At 43.0% G+C, this 15,294-nt stretch overlaps 1 protein-coding gene across 1 annotated transcript in view; it reads left to right on the top strand.

Moving 5' to 3' along the window:
• The window catches only part of kcnab1a (potassium voltage-gated channel subfamily A regulatory beta subunit 1a), a 292,071-nt gene that overhangs the window by 252,710 nt on the left and 24,067 nt on the right, over positions 1-15,294 (top strand). The window contains exon 8 of the mRNA XM_060923049.1: positions 2,457-2,543. Within this exon, the coding sequence (XP_060779032.1) occupies positions 2,457-2,543 (87 nt within the window). The remainder of the gene's footprint in view (positions 1-2,456; positions 2,544-15,294) is intronic.

Here is a 15,294-nt window from a genome sequence, read left to right on the forward strand (position 1 = left end):
ACTCCTTTTGGTTGAGTAATTTAAACCAAAGCGAACCAAAAAAAATGTGACAAGTTCACTGACTCTCCACTTCCACAGCACAGTTTGTTCTTCATAGTGGCTTTAAGAAGTAATTTCAAGAGAAAAAATTGGTCAATTATATTCCCATGCTTCAGATATACAGTATCGCTGTGGATGGCTCGGTAGTTGAAGCTAATGGATGCAGGCTACCGTACATGGAGTTCCAGCAGCATACTGTCAGAAATGAGCTTCCTACAGCACAGCTTTAGATGTAAAGAGTCTTACACACTGAGAACTGCTGCTTCCTTGGGAAAAGCTCATAAAACCATTCACCCAGGGAGCGTGCTAATGTTGCGCATCATTCCCAAACTCCAGGGGCCAGTTAGAGCAGTGCTAATGAGTCCTGCTTTCTGCTCTGCACTTGATTTCAGTCATCGGTTAAATATATAACATTCTCAATGTTTTCCCAAGAGGAAGTTCACTATGTTTGCATACTTTATGACCATATACAACAGGCTCATCACACCAAACACAAAAGGAGCATTTCCACCAAGTTTCCAGACGTTTCTGAAGAACTGACTGGTTCTGTAACTAGTTCCCTAATTCCTGGAGGAGTGTGTTGATTGGTCATTTTTGTGTAGCTTGAGTTTTTGACCAATTAGCAAAGCTCAAACTTGGTATTAGTTGCAAATTTTTTGTTGTAGTTTTGATGATTCCTCCAAAGACAAATAATGGTTCCAGATTTTTAAAGGGGTTCAACCTTTTTTTCAAATGGAAACCCGCTGTTCTTGGGTTCTAGATCATCTTTAAAGATTAACCTTGAGGAACTCAAAGATGAACTCTAGGTTGTCAGATGGAGCTTTCTGTTCTAGCCTTTCCACCAGACAGCACAACTCACCACAGCTCAGAAACACATCTGAACCCATGTCTATCCGTATCTCCATTGTATGTGTGTATCCTACCCATCACATAACTCTACCTGTGGAAAGGTTTCTTAGGTGGAAACACACCAAAAGTTACTGAATTCCTTAAAAAAAAGTTCCCATGTCCCTGAAAAAGTTCATACATTTCTGACAAATTTCCTTTGGTGGATACATACCAGAAGTTTCTGAGTTTCTAGCAAAACATTCTGATGTCTGAAATAACTTCCTATGTTCCAAGAATGGTTCCTTTCCTGAATATGTTACTTTGGTGGAAATATACCAAAAGGTCCATGGTTTCTCAAAACTATTCCTCAGTTCTTGAACAAGTTCATGGGATTCTGTAAAGATTCCATTTGTAGAAACTCACAAAAAGTTCCTGAGTTTCTAAAAATTGTTCCTGGGTTCTTGAACAAGTCCCTTTGTTCCTGAAAAAAAATCCTTTCATGGAAACAACATGCCAAAAAAGTTCCTAGGTTCCTGTACCAGTTCATACATTTCTGAAATAGTTTCTTTGCTGGAAATACACCAAAAGTTCATCTCATCTCATCTCATTATCTCTAGCCGCTTTATCCTTCTACAGGGTCGCAGGCAAGCTGGAGCCTATCCCAGCTGACTATGGGCGAAAGGCGGGGTACACCCTGGACAAGTCGCCAGGTCATCACAGGGCTGACACATAGACACAGACAACCATTCGCACTCACATTCACACCTACGGTCAATTTAGAGTCACCAGTTAACCTAACCTGCATGTCTTTGGACTGTGGGGGAAACCGGAGCACCCGGAGGAAACCCATGCGGACACGGGGAGAACATGCAAACTCCACACAGAAAGGCCCTCGCCGGCCCCGGGGCTCGAACCCAGGACCTTCTTGCTGTGAGGCGACAGCGCTAACCACTACACCACCGTGCCGCCCCCAAAAGTTCCTAAGTTTCTAAATAAAATTCCTTAGTTATTGGAAAAAGTCTCTTTGGTGGAAAAACTGCTTTAGTTTCTAAAAACAATCCTGTAGTCTTGAGCAAGTTCCTGGATTCCTAAAAAAGGTTATTCTGGTGGCGCACACTGCAAGTTCTGAAATTTCTATTTAAACAATCATCATGATAATAATGATAAAAACCTGGTTCCTGAGGTTCTGAAAAAGCTCCTCTGGTGGAACTGTACCAAAAGTCCAATAATTCCTGGAAATATTTCTGGATGTCTAACAATGTCCCTGGGTTCCTGAACAAGCTCATAAGTTTCCAAAAAGGTTCCTTTGGTGGCATATTTCCTGAGGTCCCTAAAGAAATTCATGGGTTTCTTAAAAGGTTTCGAAGGTGGAAACACACCAATAGTTCATGAGGTTCTAAAAAAAATAAAAAATCTTGTGCTTTTGAACAAGTTCCTGAAAAGGTTTGAGACATTTAGCTTGTCACAATGTCTTGAGCAAATTCAAAAGCAGAACTTTAAAAGGCTAACTGCCTCTAACCCTGTATTATTAATCAGTATTCGCAACATTCACATTTCTGTCTATTCACTCAGGTGAATTTTCTTTCCAGGTCTTAAAGGCTCCCTACAGAGAATGCAGCTGGAGTACGTGGACGTGGTCTTCGCCAACCGTCCTGACGGCAACACACCGATGGAGGGTGAGGAGAATGAGTTAGCTGACTTTTACTGAGGAACCAGTTGGAAAGGGTTGAATAAGGTCCACATCAGTCTGATTTCTGACCACTCCGATGATAGTGTCATGGTAACGCGGCCTCTCGGTGGAGTTGGTGCGGTCCTTGGGGTGCAGGCACTTTAATGGCTTGACCCTTCAGTCACACTTTCATGCTGGTTCTCACAAAGTGCTGCACTGCTTTATAACCCCATTACTCGAACCGCTGAGCCACAGAGAGCAGAGAACAGCGAATGCACCAACCTGACATGTGACACGAGCTGGATGATGGAAAAAAAGATGGAAAAGAGATGTGAAAGAGAGTGTCAGGAGAGAGGGAGAGAGTGTGTGTGTGTGTGTGTGTGTGTGTGTGTAAGTATGAGGAGCTGGAGAAATGGAAAGTGACTGATCTGTTTGGGTTGGTGCTGTAATAAGATCTGTGCTGAGACATGGCTAACTCACTTTAGCCTTCAGAGTGCTTAACGGAATGAACCTTAGGGGATAGCATGCCATTCAATCTCTCCGCATCACTCCTTCACCCCCCATTTGTCTTTTTATTGCATTTTTTTTTTTTTGCTTGCAGCATTTTATGCACTTTACCTAGTACTTTTTATTCTATTTATTTATATATTTTAATATCATTTCTGTTCTATTACACAGTGTTGTACTGCATGGAGAATGGAAAGCAGCTCTTTTGGTATAGCAACATAGTTTTCTTCTTATCTAAGGTTTCAGGCTGAATTTTGCTGTCTGAAAAGGGAGAAGCTTCTCAATACCAAGCTTTGCAAACCAAGATGCTGGATGGTGTTGGACCAGCTTGTGCAGCATTTCTTTCCATTGCTTTGAGCTTTTATGTGCTTTCCTTCTAGGCTTTAATTCCCCAAGCCAAAACCAATGTGTGTTCTCTATAGCAAATGAGTTACTCTGGAGTGAAAAGTGTAACACATCATCCTTCTCAACACTTAAACAAGAAAATAAGATACCAATAAAATAGATCCAGGTGGGCTATGAGATAAGAAGAAGAAGAAGAAGAAGAAGAAGAAGAAGAAGAAGAAAGTTCAACTTGTAGAGCACCTTTCTCATACCCAAGGTCACTTTGCAATCACAAAACAAATGGGGGGAAGTCCACCAAAAGAGGTCAGGATGTAATTCTACTGGTGTAGCTGCCCACAGTCCCACCAAAAGGTGCATGAAGGTGACCTGCACAGCCATCACAACAGCACATGGAACACCCTGCATCACAGATCCACAAATCAAGCACAGAAACAAAGCTGCGCAAAGCATTCGGCAACCTTGATGTTGAAGAGAGCAACAAGCAAACCACCGTCCATATCGAGCAAAGCACGTATCACCCATGGCGGACCAAGGCTTGAGGAAACCAACACCCAAAACTGGGTCAGGAGCTACACCACAATCAGTGGACAAAGAGGCAAAATCAGCAAAACATTCTCACAAAGAACAAACCATACAAACACAGAAAGAACTCAACCAAAATCGGAAAACCTTCAAACAGCCCTTTGAATAAGTGAGGACACTTCTTCAAGATTACAGTGTTCTTATCTTATCTTCTTCCCATAGCCAGCAAGGGCCATAGGGGCACCACTGATTACATCATAACAGTCCATCATTGGTGTGTCTAGGGCATTTAAACTTGGTGAACCCCATCCCTTTCTAAGCTTGATCAATGGACAATTAGGATTAGCCAGTTAGCCTAACTGCATATATTTGGACTGTCGGGGAAACCAGAGGAAACCCATACAGACACAGGGAGAACATGCAACTCCACACAGAAAGGCCCCTCATCAGTCATGAAGTTCAAACCCAGAACCTTCTTGCTGGGAGGCAATAGTGCTAACCACTACACCACCATGCCGCCCCAGGGTCTCTTCTACTATATTATAATTTGCATATTTAAGCCTTGATCCCTGTTATTTCCACAAACAAAAAACAGTTGTATTGTCCTGAGGTACAGTAGGTTCATAAATCTCCTCATTGTTTTTATCATATCTGTCCCCAAACCGCACAGCACTCTGAACCACACAGTGTCCTCCCTAAAGGAGGTAATATTAATATCAAACTATTTAATGAATAGCACTGAGTCAGCACAGTGTCCTCCTGCATCTTAATCAGGCTGAGCCACGCTCTGGTGCAGATTGATCGAAATTCATCCTATCCAGGGTGCATTATGTACATAAAGTACATATCTTAGATCTTAGCTGAAATACCATATAAATGCTGACCGCAGTGTTGCTTTAAAGTCACCCTAAACTTTATCAAACTTTTCTCTGGTTAAATCCTTTCAGGTGTTTTTTTTTTTTTTAATAGTGTGCTGAAGGGTAAAAAAGGGAATTACTGCACTGCACTGTTTCAGACTGTGAGTTGGCCTGGTGGTTAGTGTATTTGCCTCTCAATCGGGAGACCGCAAGTTCTACTTGTGGTCGGGTCATACCAATGACCATCATAAAAATGGTACTGACTGCAAGACATGCTGCAATACAGATGTGAGTGGGAAGTCAAACTCTCGTGGTTACCAGAGGACTAGCCCCCCCACTGTAACCCTAGCTGTATAGGTGAGAGGCCGAAGGCTATCGAAACTGAGATCGGTGCCACACCCATACACCTTAAAGAGTTGTCCTGGGACAGGAGAATGCCTGAGAAGATTAGATTCTAGCCTGTGAAGATTCTCAGTCATCCAGGTCATAGTAAACTGTGGGTGGTAAAAGAGAGCAACTGGACTTACTTGAAGATTCTTGAAGATGTTTCACCTCTCATCCAAAAGACTTCAGTTCTGTCTAACTAACAGGTAGTCAGACAGAACTGAAGAAGCCTTACGGATGAGAGGTGAAACGTCTTCAAGAATCTTCAAGTAAGTCCAGTTGCTCTCTTTTACCACCCATAGTTTACCAGATTCTAGTGTAAGAGGGACCTTGACTTGACTGCAGGTTTCAACAGGTTTGCTGAAAATCCCATTCGAACAGTTCAGGACTGGTGAGTGTTATTGCATCATAACATGAATCAATCATCGTCAAGTATGCAAATAGAGAATCTACAAGACCAGGAACGTGGTGGACAGGTGAACCTCGGGTAATGATTTTTAGCTTTTCTGAAAGAGAGGTTCTGATGAGGCGGCACGGTGGTGTAGTGGTTAGCGCTGTCGCCTCACAGCAAGAAGGTCCGGGTTCGAGCCCCGTGGCCGGCGAGGGCCTTTCTGTGTGGAGTTTGCATGTTCTCCCCGTGGGTTTCCTCCGGGTGCTCCGGTTTCCCCCACAGTCCAAAGACATGCAGGTTAGGTTAACTGGTGGCTCTAAATTGACCGTAGGTGTGAATGTGAGTGTGAATGGTTGTCTGTGTCTATGTGTCAGTCCTGTGATGACCTGGCGACTTGTCCAGGGTTTACCCCGCCTTTCGCCCGTAGTCAGCTGGGATAGGCTCCAGCTTGCCTGCGACCCTGTAGAACAGGATAAAGCGGCTACAGATAATGAGATGAGATGAGGTTCTGATGAATCCTACATGAAGAATTTAGACAGAACCAAGGTATAATCTTGCATCATGGAAAGTACACAATATACTCTTTGGGGGTGGGGACTGTTCAACTGAGGAATCTAAAACATTGGTCCATCTTGTCTGTATGTTCACCTATGCAAATTGGCACAGCTGGACACACATACTTCATACTTTGCACATGGATTGGTGACACCCCAGAGGGGTCCAAGACAACATTTCTGATTTTCCAAAACATCGGATTAGTGCTAATCCAACACACTATTCATTTCCTATAGACTACATGCTCACGCTAACACACTGTGTGCAGCCTCAACAGGGAATCCCCTCCCCCACTGGCCTGGGAGTTTCAATTGTATGGGACCTCGCAATCAGCACTCCTCACTGGAGACTTCCACTAGGGCTGAGTCTACGTCTCCTCAGTGACGGGCAATAACGACTATATGTCCTCTTTCCCAAGGGCAATAACTGCTAGTGTATGGGAATCCAAATAGATTCTATGGAAAACGCGATGAGAGATTATTTCTTTTGAGGTAGAACCTATTTAGAAGGTTAGGATATGTTCGAGAAGATTAGATGGATGGATGGATGGATGGATGGATGGATGGATGGATGGATGGATGGATGGGCAGAAATGTAACATTTATCAATTCACAATGTTTAAGACAGTAATCTCTTATGCTCAATGAGTACCAACCAGGCGAAAGCCATGGAGGACGCCATGGCCTAATGGTTATAGAAGGAGCTTTGGAACCTTTCAGACCAAAAGGTCACTGGTTCCATTCTCTGGACTAGCATGAATGGTTGAAGGGCCCTTGAGCAAGGCACCTAACCCCCAACTGCTGCTGCTCTGGGTATGTTGTACATCAGTCTGGATAAGAGCGTCTGCAAAATACCATGAATGCAATGTAATGTCTATTAAGCTAGCATGCTACCATTACCCTGTTAGCTCATTACCATTAGCTGTTTAGTGCTGTACTGTGATCCCACAGCAGTGTGTTTGTGAAATCCTGATCTGACCACCAATGTGTTCACTTTACAACATCAGTTCACAGTAATCACAGTACAATGATTATGGTAGCCAGCTAATGGGGGCAGCCATGACCTGAAGCTTAGAGAAGCAGCTTTGGGCCCAAAGGGTTGCCAGTTTGATTCCTGATATCGGCAGGAAAAACGTGAGGGGAGTTGAGTGAATGAACAGTACTTTCCCCTCCCTCTGTATCATGGCTGAAGTGCCTTTTAGCAAGGCATCTAACTGCTCTCTGGGTGCTGTAGCATAGCTGCTCACTGCTCTGGGTATATGTGTGTGTGTTCACTGCTTCAGATACCGTAGGTTAAATGCAGAGGAGGAATTTCACTGTGTTTGAGTGTACATGTGACAAAGAAAGGCTTCTTCTTCTAACCTTAGCTAGCCTTGCTGAAAGGGAAAGCCTTCGGAGTTGGTGTGGCATTTACAGCTCTGCATGAAACGACACTGGAAATACCAGGGCTGATTTTTGGCTGTAGTTTCAGACACAATGACAGGATGTAGTATCTTCAAGCTGGTGCATTTTGATGTGCGCAGTTAAAACGTCCGAGCGAACTGACACTCTGACTGTGAGGTACTGTGAATGACTCTTCATTTCAGGGTGACTCACAGCACTGCTTGTCATCTTACTCAGAAAACACGCAGTATAAATCACTTCAGAAAGCAGCAGTGTGTCTTTCCTGGTATCCTGGTAACGATTACGTATTTCAACCTTGGTTTGCATATGAGCCTCAAAATAATTTCACAGATCTCGTCCTGATTCCTGATATACAGTACTGTTGCATCATTCCTGTTAAAAGTCTCATCTAAAACTATACATACAGTTCTGTGCAAAAGTCTGAGGCACCCTGTATTTTCATATAATGCCAATTCCAAAAAGTTGGGATGCTGTGTAAACTGTACATACGTAAAAACAGAATGCAATAATTTGCAAATCATGGCAACCCAATATATCATTGAAAATGATACAAAGACAACGTATCAAATGTTGAAACTGAGAAATTTTACTGCTTTTTGAAAAATATGTGCTCATTTTTAATTTGATATCAGCAACACGTTTAAAAAAAGTTGGGACGGGGCAACAAAAGACTTTAAAAAAAAGTTGTGTAATACTAAAAATAAATAAATAAATAATTTGGGTAATTGTCAACAGGTCAGTAAGATGATTGGGTATAAAAAGAGCATCCCAGAGAGGCGGAGTCTCTCAGAAGTAAAGATGGGGCGGGGTTCACCGCTCTGTGAAAGACTGTGTGGGCAAACAGTGCAATAATTTAAGAATAAAGAAACATTTTCAATGTAAAACTGCAAAGAATTTGTTGATAACATCATCTGTGGTCCATAATATCATTAAAAGATTCTGGAGAAATCTCTGTATGCGAGAGACAAGGCTGAAAACTGACATTGGATGCCTGTGATCTTCAGGCCCTCAGGAGACACTGCATTAAAAGCAGACACGTGTCTGTAGTGGAAATCACTGTATGGGCTCAGGAACACTTCAGAAAACCATCATCTGTGAAAACACTTCATTACTGCTGTTACGGCTGTGGTGTTGGGGGTGTGTTTTATTATGTCTCTCTCCAGGTACCACCCTCCACCGTTGCTGTGAGTGGTTAGCTGCGCCGGTGCTTAATTGTTCACCGGAAGCGGCTGTTTTAAAAGAGCTGGCGAAACCTACGGACGGGGCCGTTGGCAAGACAGCAGTGTGGATGCTGTGTGTACGCATGCATGCGCAATTTAACCTTGTATTACAGAGATCACTCTGTGTGTGTTTTTTGGATTACAGCAGTTATGCTGTGTGGATAACTGAAATTTGATTTCAGTCAACAGTGATTACGCTGTACGTATGTGTGTGTGTGTGTTAACAGTGGTGTCGCGGTGCGCCTAGGTGCGCAACCTTGACTTCATAGCACGGGCGATTGCTCTAAGACAACGAGGGAGGCTCAGCCTCCTCTAAAAATGATGAACATCGAATCATAGAAATATATGTGCTCAACCCAACTACAGTGCGAAATCATTCCGTTATAACTTTCCCCAGTTCACCTAATGTGTGCGTGAGTTTTTGCCCCTCGTGACAGCGCGATGCAGCCCAGCCTCAGTGGACTTCAATGGCATTGGGAGCTCTGCGCTTTCAATCTCAAAAGGCAAGACAGTTATTGGACAAATACTGCGAAAATGCCTGCCCACAGACTCCGAGCCTCACATGGGAGGGGCATGGCAGTTTCCGCGAGGAGACTGGTGATTGGTGAAAGCGGCCGGATATTTTCTTTGATTGACAGCTCGTTTCAACTATAGACAGGCAGCGGTGAATTTCAGTTCAGTCCCATGCGGATTCGCAAGTGCTGTGGTGTATTGTAAGAGATCAGCTTACATTTCGATTTCATTCATTACATACGGTTTCTACCAGCTTTTTTAGTTTGTATATATTTTCATTGTAAATAAAGTGTAAATATAGTGTTGTCAAGTTTGCTATCTTAGTTCCAGAAATTTCGTTTATTTGAGTGACTGAACTTGAACTTGAGGGGGCTAGTCAGCTAGCAAGAAAGCTGCACACGGATGCCAAGCATTGCTGATTTAATTTTGGCGAAGCCATTTGCCAGTCTTCCTTTCGAGGAAAAAATTAAAATTAAAGAGCAGGGTAGACCAACGCCTCAAACTGACTTGGTGAAAAAGGTCGGGAATAATACTCGTTCCTTTCAGCTCTCCTGGTACGAGAAAGTGAATTGGCTAACAGCAAGTGACCCACATCAACAACAGTAAATAGGCTACTTTAGTAATATGTCATGGATGGACCAAAAATATAGAATCTATTTAAAATGTTTATGCTGAGTATATTATATTGGAATATATATTTTTCTGGATATGAATTAAACACAGCTACAATTTGGAAAACATTTTTAAACAAAAACACAGCCGAAAACATTTCACACTACAGACCTGGATTAAAAGTGAAGGGTTATCAAAATTGTCAATAAAACATTTCTCAGTCAAAATAAGTAAAATATAGGGAAAGTGTCATTGAATGAAATGTGTGGCACCCGGCTCTACTGCTGAGGTTCCTGACAAAGAGCTGCTTTCAATAATGATCAATTTTTAAACAACATGCCACAATTTTAAAATATAAAATGTTAAAATATACCCCCCCCAACACCACCATCATGTATATTGGACAGTAGGCTAATGGGCCAAAAGAACCTGTTATTTCACAGTGTGTGACCCTGCCAACAATCAGCCAGATCAGAGGCAAGAGTATGGGCAAAATTGATGTGTTTTTTCTTTTAAAATCTGGAAATATCATAACCCACCAGCCTCCCCTGTTTGAAAGACTACCAGCCACCACTGCTTCATAGGGAGTGGTTTTGGGTTTTGCTTTCCATTTTGTTTTGACCCCTTTATTTTTTTTGTTTGTTTTATAAATAAACTCACTTACTCATGTATTTCCATTTCCCCTCTATTTTGTTTTTTCTTCTTCTCTCGGTTGACGTACTTTGTTACCTCCCCCAGTCCCTGGACTTAATTCTCGGGGACATAACAACTGCATCCACAAATGCAAGATAAAACCAGATAGAAACAATATCCAGAAACACCACCACCATCTCTGGGTTCGAGCTCTTTTACGATGGACTCAGGTGAAGTGGAAAACTTTCCCGAGGCCTGACGAATCAAACATAGAAATTATTTTTAGAAATCATGGACACCACATCCTCCAGGCTAAAGAGGAGAGGGACCATCCGGCTTGTTATCAGCGCACAATTCAAAAGCAGCATCTGTGACGCTATGAGGGTGCATTAGTGCACATGACATGGGTAGCTTGTACATCTGGGAAGGCATCATTAATGCTGAATGATATATATATATATATATATATATATAAGTTTCAGAGCAATATGCTGCCATCCAGACAAAATCTTTTTCAGGGAAGGCCTTCCTTCTGTCAGCAAGACAACGCCAAACTGCTTTCTGCACTTATTACAACTGCATGGCTCCATAGTAAAAGAGTCTGGGTGCTAAACTGGCATGCTGCAGTCCAGACCTGTCTCCCATTTAAAACATTTGGTGCATTACGAAGCGCAAAATATGACAAAGGAGACCCTTGAGCAACTGAAATTATAAATTATCAGGCAAGAATGGGATGACATTTCTCTTTCAAAACTACAGCAATTGGTTTCCTCAGTGCCCAAATGTTTACAGAGTGTTGTTAAAAGTAGAGGTGATGCAACACAGTGGTAAACACGCCCCTGTCCTAATTTTTGTTGAAACGTTTTGCTGACATCAAATTCAAAATGAGCATATATTTTTCAAAAAACAATAAAATTTCTCAGTATCAACATTGGATTTGTTGTCTTTGTACTATTTTCAATGAAATACAGAGTTTCCATGATTTGTAAATCATCACATTCTGTTTTTATTGACAGTTTACACAGCGTCCCAACTTTTTTGGAATTGGGGTTGTACAAGAAGATCACGAATATTTCTAATATGCTCTGAGTGCAGCTTGTGAAAGCTGAGTTTGTCACGATTAGCGTTTATTAGTGATTTAAGGTCTTTGTCATGGATAATTCTGTTTTGAAAAGCCATATTGCTTCGGATATCTTTGCAGTGAATGACTGCTCCTTTTCCTTTTCTTCATCGATCTACCATTTTTACTTGGAATCACTCATTTGACAGATGGTCTTATTTTATCCAATGTGATGGAATCTGAAAGGATGAATAACCAGAGAGAGAGAGAGAGAGAGAGAGAGAGAGGAGAATGTGACCAAGAGAGAGAGAGACACAAAGAGAGAGAAGAATGAGAGACAGGGAGGGACACTGAGAGAGAGAGAGAGAGAGAGAGAGAAGAAGAAGACTGAAAGAGACAGAGAGAGAGGGAGAAGAAGGGGAGAGAGAAAGAGAGAGGAGAATGAGACTGAGAGTGACAGAGAGAGAGAGAGCAAGAGAGAGAAAGAGAGAAGAATTTTAGATAGATAGATAGATAGATAGATAGATAGATAGATAGATAGATAGATAGATAGATAGATAGATAGAGAAGAATGAGACTGAGAGAGATATATATATAGAGAGAGGAGAATGTGACCAAGAGAGACAGAGACACAGAGAGAGAGAAGAATGAGAGACAGGGAGAGAGAGACAGAGACACAGAGAGAGAGAAAGCAAGACAGAGAAAGACAGAAGAATGAGACATAGAGAGAGAGAAAGAGAGAAGAATGAGAGACAGAGAGAGAGAGGCGAATGAGACTGAAGGAGACAGAGAGAAGAATGAGACTGAGAGAGAGAGAGAGAGAGGAGAATGTGACCAAAAGAGACAGAGACACAAAGAGAGAGAGAAGAATGAGAGACAGGGAGGGAGACTGAGAGAGAGAGGAGAATAAGACTGAGAGAGACGGAGACACAGAGAGAGAGGGAGAAGAAGGAGAGAGAGAGGAGAATGAGACTGAGAGTGACAGAAACAGAGAAAGGGAAAGCAAGACAGAGAAAGACAGAAGAATGAGACAGAGAGAGAGAAAGAGAGAAGAATGAGAGACAGAGAGAGAGAGAGAGGCGAATGAGACTGAAGGAGACAGAGACACAGAGAGAGAAAGAGAGAGAGAGGAGAATGTGACCAAAAGAGACAGAGACACAAAGAGAGAGAGAGAAGAATGAGAGACAGGGAGGGAGACTGAGACAGAGAGAGAAGAATGAGAGAGAGAAAAGAGTGAGAATGAGAGAGAGAGAATGAGAGAGAGGGAAATATTTACTCTCATTTGCATGAAAGAAGCAACGCGTCACATGACTTCCTCTTTTTCAGCATTTCTCTGCCTTTAATTTGTTTGCATCATTGTCTCTCTGCCTCTCTGGTATGCGCGAGCAGGAAGCAGTGCAGTACTTTTGTGCTGCATTGAACGTCCAAGAGCTGCGGATTTACACCCTGTGTGTGTGTGTGTGTGGGTATGAAAAGCCTCCTGCAGTCCCGATGGATGTCCAGGATTCAGTGATGTCCAAACACACACACACACACACACATTTGTCTCACTATCTTTGTGAGGACCTTCCACTGACATAATTATTATTGCGGTTAATTAATGCTGTGCCGCACCTCAACCTCACCCTGACCTTAACCTCGGTAATGACAAGGAAACTTTTTGGCTTTTTTTTTTCCTTTAAAAAATACAACAGTAATTTCCTTGTGGGGACCATCCAAATGTCCTCACAAGGTCAAAATTGTCTGATTTTACTACTCTTGTTGGGACATTTGGTCCTCAGTAGTACATACACTTGTGTCCTTTGTCACTTCGGAGTCTACACACACACACACACACACCTTCACCTGCTTCCTTCAGGACTGTTACCTCAAGTTAAAACATCAACCCTTACAGCCCTGTCCCCTCAGGGGTGAATATGTTTAAAGCACCACTGAGTCTGCAGTGCAGCATTTTTCTTACAGCTACAGATCTGCGGTTCGCGTCTCAGCAGTGCTGCAGGACTGTCACAATCCATTTCACTCTTTCAGAGTGAGTTAAGTGCATGCACTGAGGATTTAATCCTGAAATTGGTCTCATCAGCATTCAGACCGCTGATGGACTGTAACTACAGACGTAAGCGTTAATTCAGGAGTTAAGTGAGCGTTACGCATGGGTGTAGGGGTGGGGGGCGGAGTTTGAATAAAACAGAGGCGTGCCTTTGTGTTGCCAACTCTTTTCAGGGGAAAATAGCTAAAGGGAGCACTAAAAGTGACTATGTGACATCAGAGACTAATTTGCATACTAGTTCTTCATCATGATCAATGGCATATCAACTCGTGAAGAAGGAAGATGTTCACATGGAATATAATTGAATAGATTATATAGACGCGAGTGTTTTACTGGGAAATACACCACTCATATTTTTCCATCCGAGCTCCATCTGGGACATGGAGAACCAACACTGGAACATCTCATCTCATCTCATCTCATCTCATTATCTCTAGCTGCTTTATCCTGTTCTGCAGGGTCGCAGGCAAGCTGGAGCCTATCCCAGCTGACTACGGGCGAAAGGCGGGGTACACCCTGGACAAGTCGCCAGGTCGTCACAGGGCTGACACATAGACACAGACAACCATTCACACTCACATTCACACCTACGCTCAATTTAGAGTCGCCAGTTAACCTAACCTGCATGTCTTTGGACTGTGGGGGAAACCGGAGCACCCGGAGGAAACCCACGCGGACACGGGGAGAACATGCAAACTCCGCACAGAAAGGCCCTCGCCGGCCACGGGGCTCGAACCCAGGACCTTCTTGCTGTGAGGCAACAGCGCTAACCACTACACCACCGTGCCGCCCCCATTATTATTATTATTCCACATACACATTCCTTTTGGATGTTCAACGTGTCTTTCTCTGTCAAAATTATCTCAAAATCTTCTGTATTTAGCAAAGCGAAGCAAACCTGGCAGCCATGTTTGTTTACAAATTGTCCCAGTCACTCACTAGCACGGAAGTTTTACATCTCTGATGTGTGACGTCATGTTGTCTTGACAACCATGCAATATCGTAACCCATATTCAACGCTCATTCTCCATTGGGTAGAGTGACGTAATACACGTAGGATAAGCGATACGCTAACAATATTGCATGGTGTCAAACCAAACGAATGAAACCTGCTAGAAAGAATCGAACACATGTTTTGGTTCCATTGAAAAAGTGTCTGTGTGGATAATAATTCCTGATATTTCACTCCAGTGATGTCATTCCCAACGTTTTCCCACTGACTAGACAGACGCGTGTTGTCAAAATGGTGAACCGGTTCAAAATTAAAATTCTTTTGATCAACTTGCGTTTTTTGGGGGGGTTTTTTTGCATGTGTCCATATAATATAAAGAACATTACACGGTGGCGCAAAGATATGAAGTTTATTTTCACGCAACCGTGTAATATCCTCTATATATTTATCAGAATAGAAAATAATAATAATAGAAAATAATCTCCACATCGAGAGGAACCAGCTGAGGTGGCTCGGGCATCTTTTTCGGATGCCTCCTGGACGCCTCCCTGGGGAGGTGTTCCAGGCATGTCCCCCCGGGAGGAGGCCCCGGGGAAGACCCAGGACACGCTGGAGGGACTATGTCTCTCGGCTGGCCTGGGAACGCCTCGGTGTTCTTCCCGAGGAGCTGGCCGAGGTGTCTGGGGAAAGGGAAGTTTGGGCTTCCATGCTTAGACTGCTGCCTCCGCGACCCGGTCCTGGATAAGCGGAAGAAGAC

Source organism: Neoarius graeffei, chromosome 6, assembly GCF_027579695.1.
Source record: "Neoarius graeffei isolate fNeoGra1 chromosome 6, fNeoGra1.pri, whole genome shotgun sequence".
Lineage (NCBI taxonomy): Eukaryota > Metazoa > Chordata > Actinopteri > Siluriformes > Ariidae > Neoarius > Neoarius graeffei.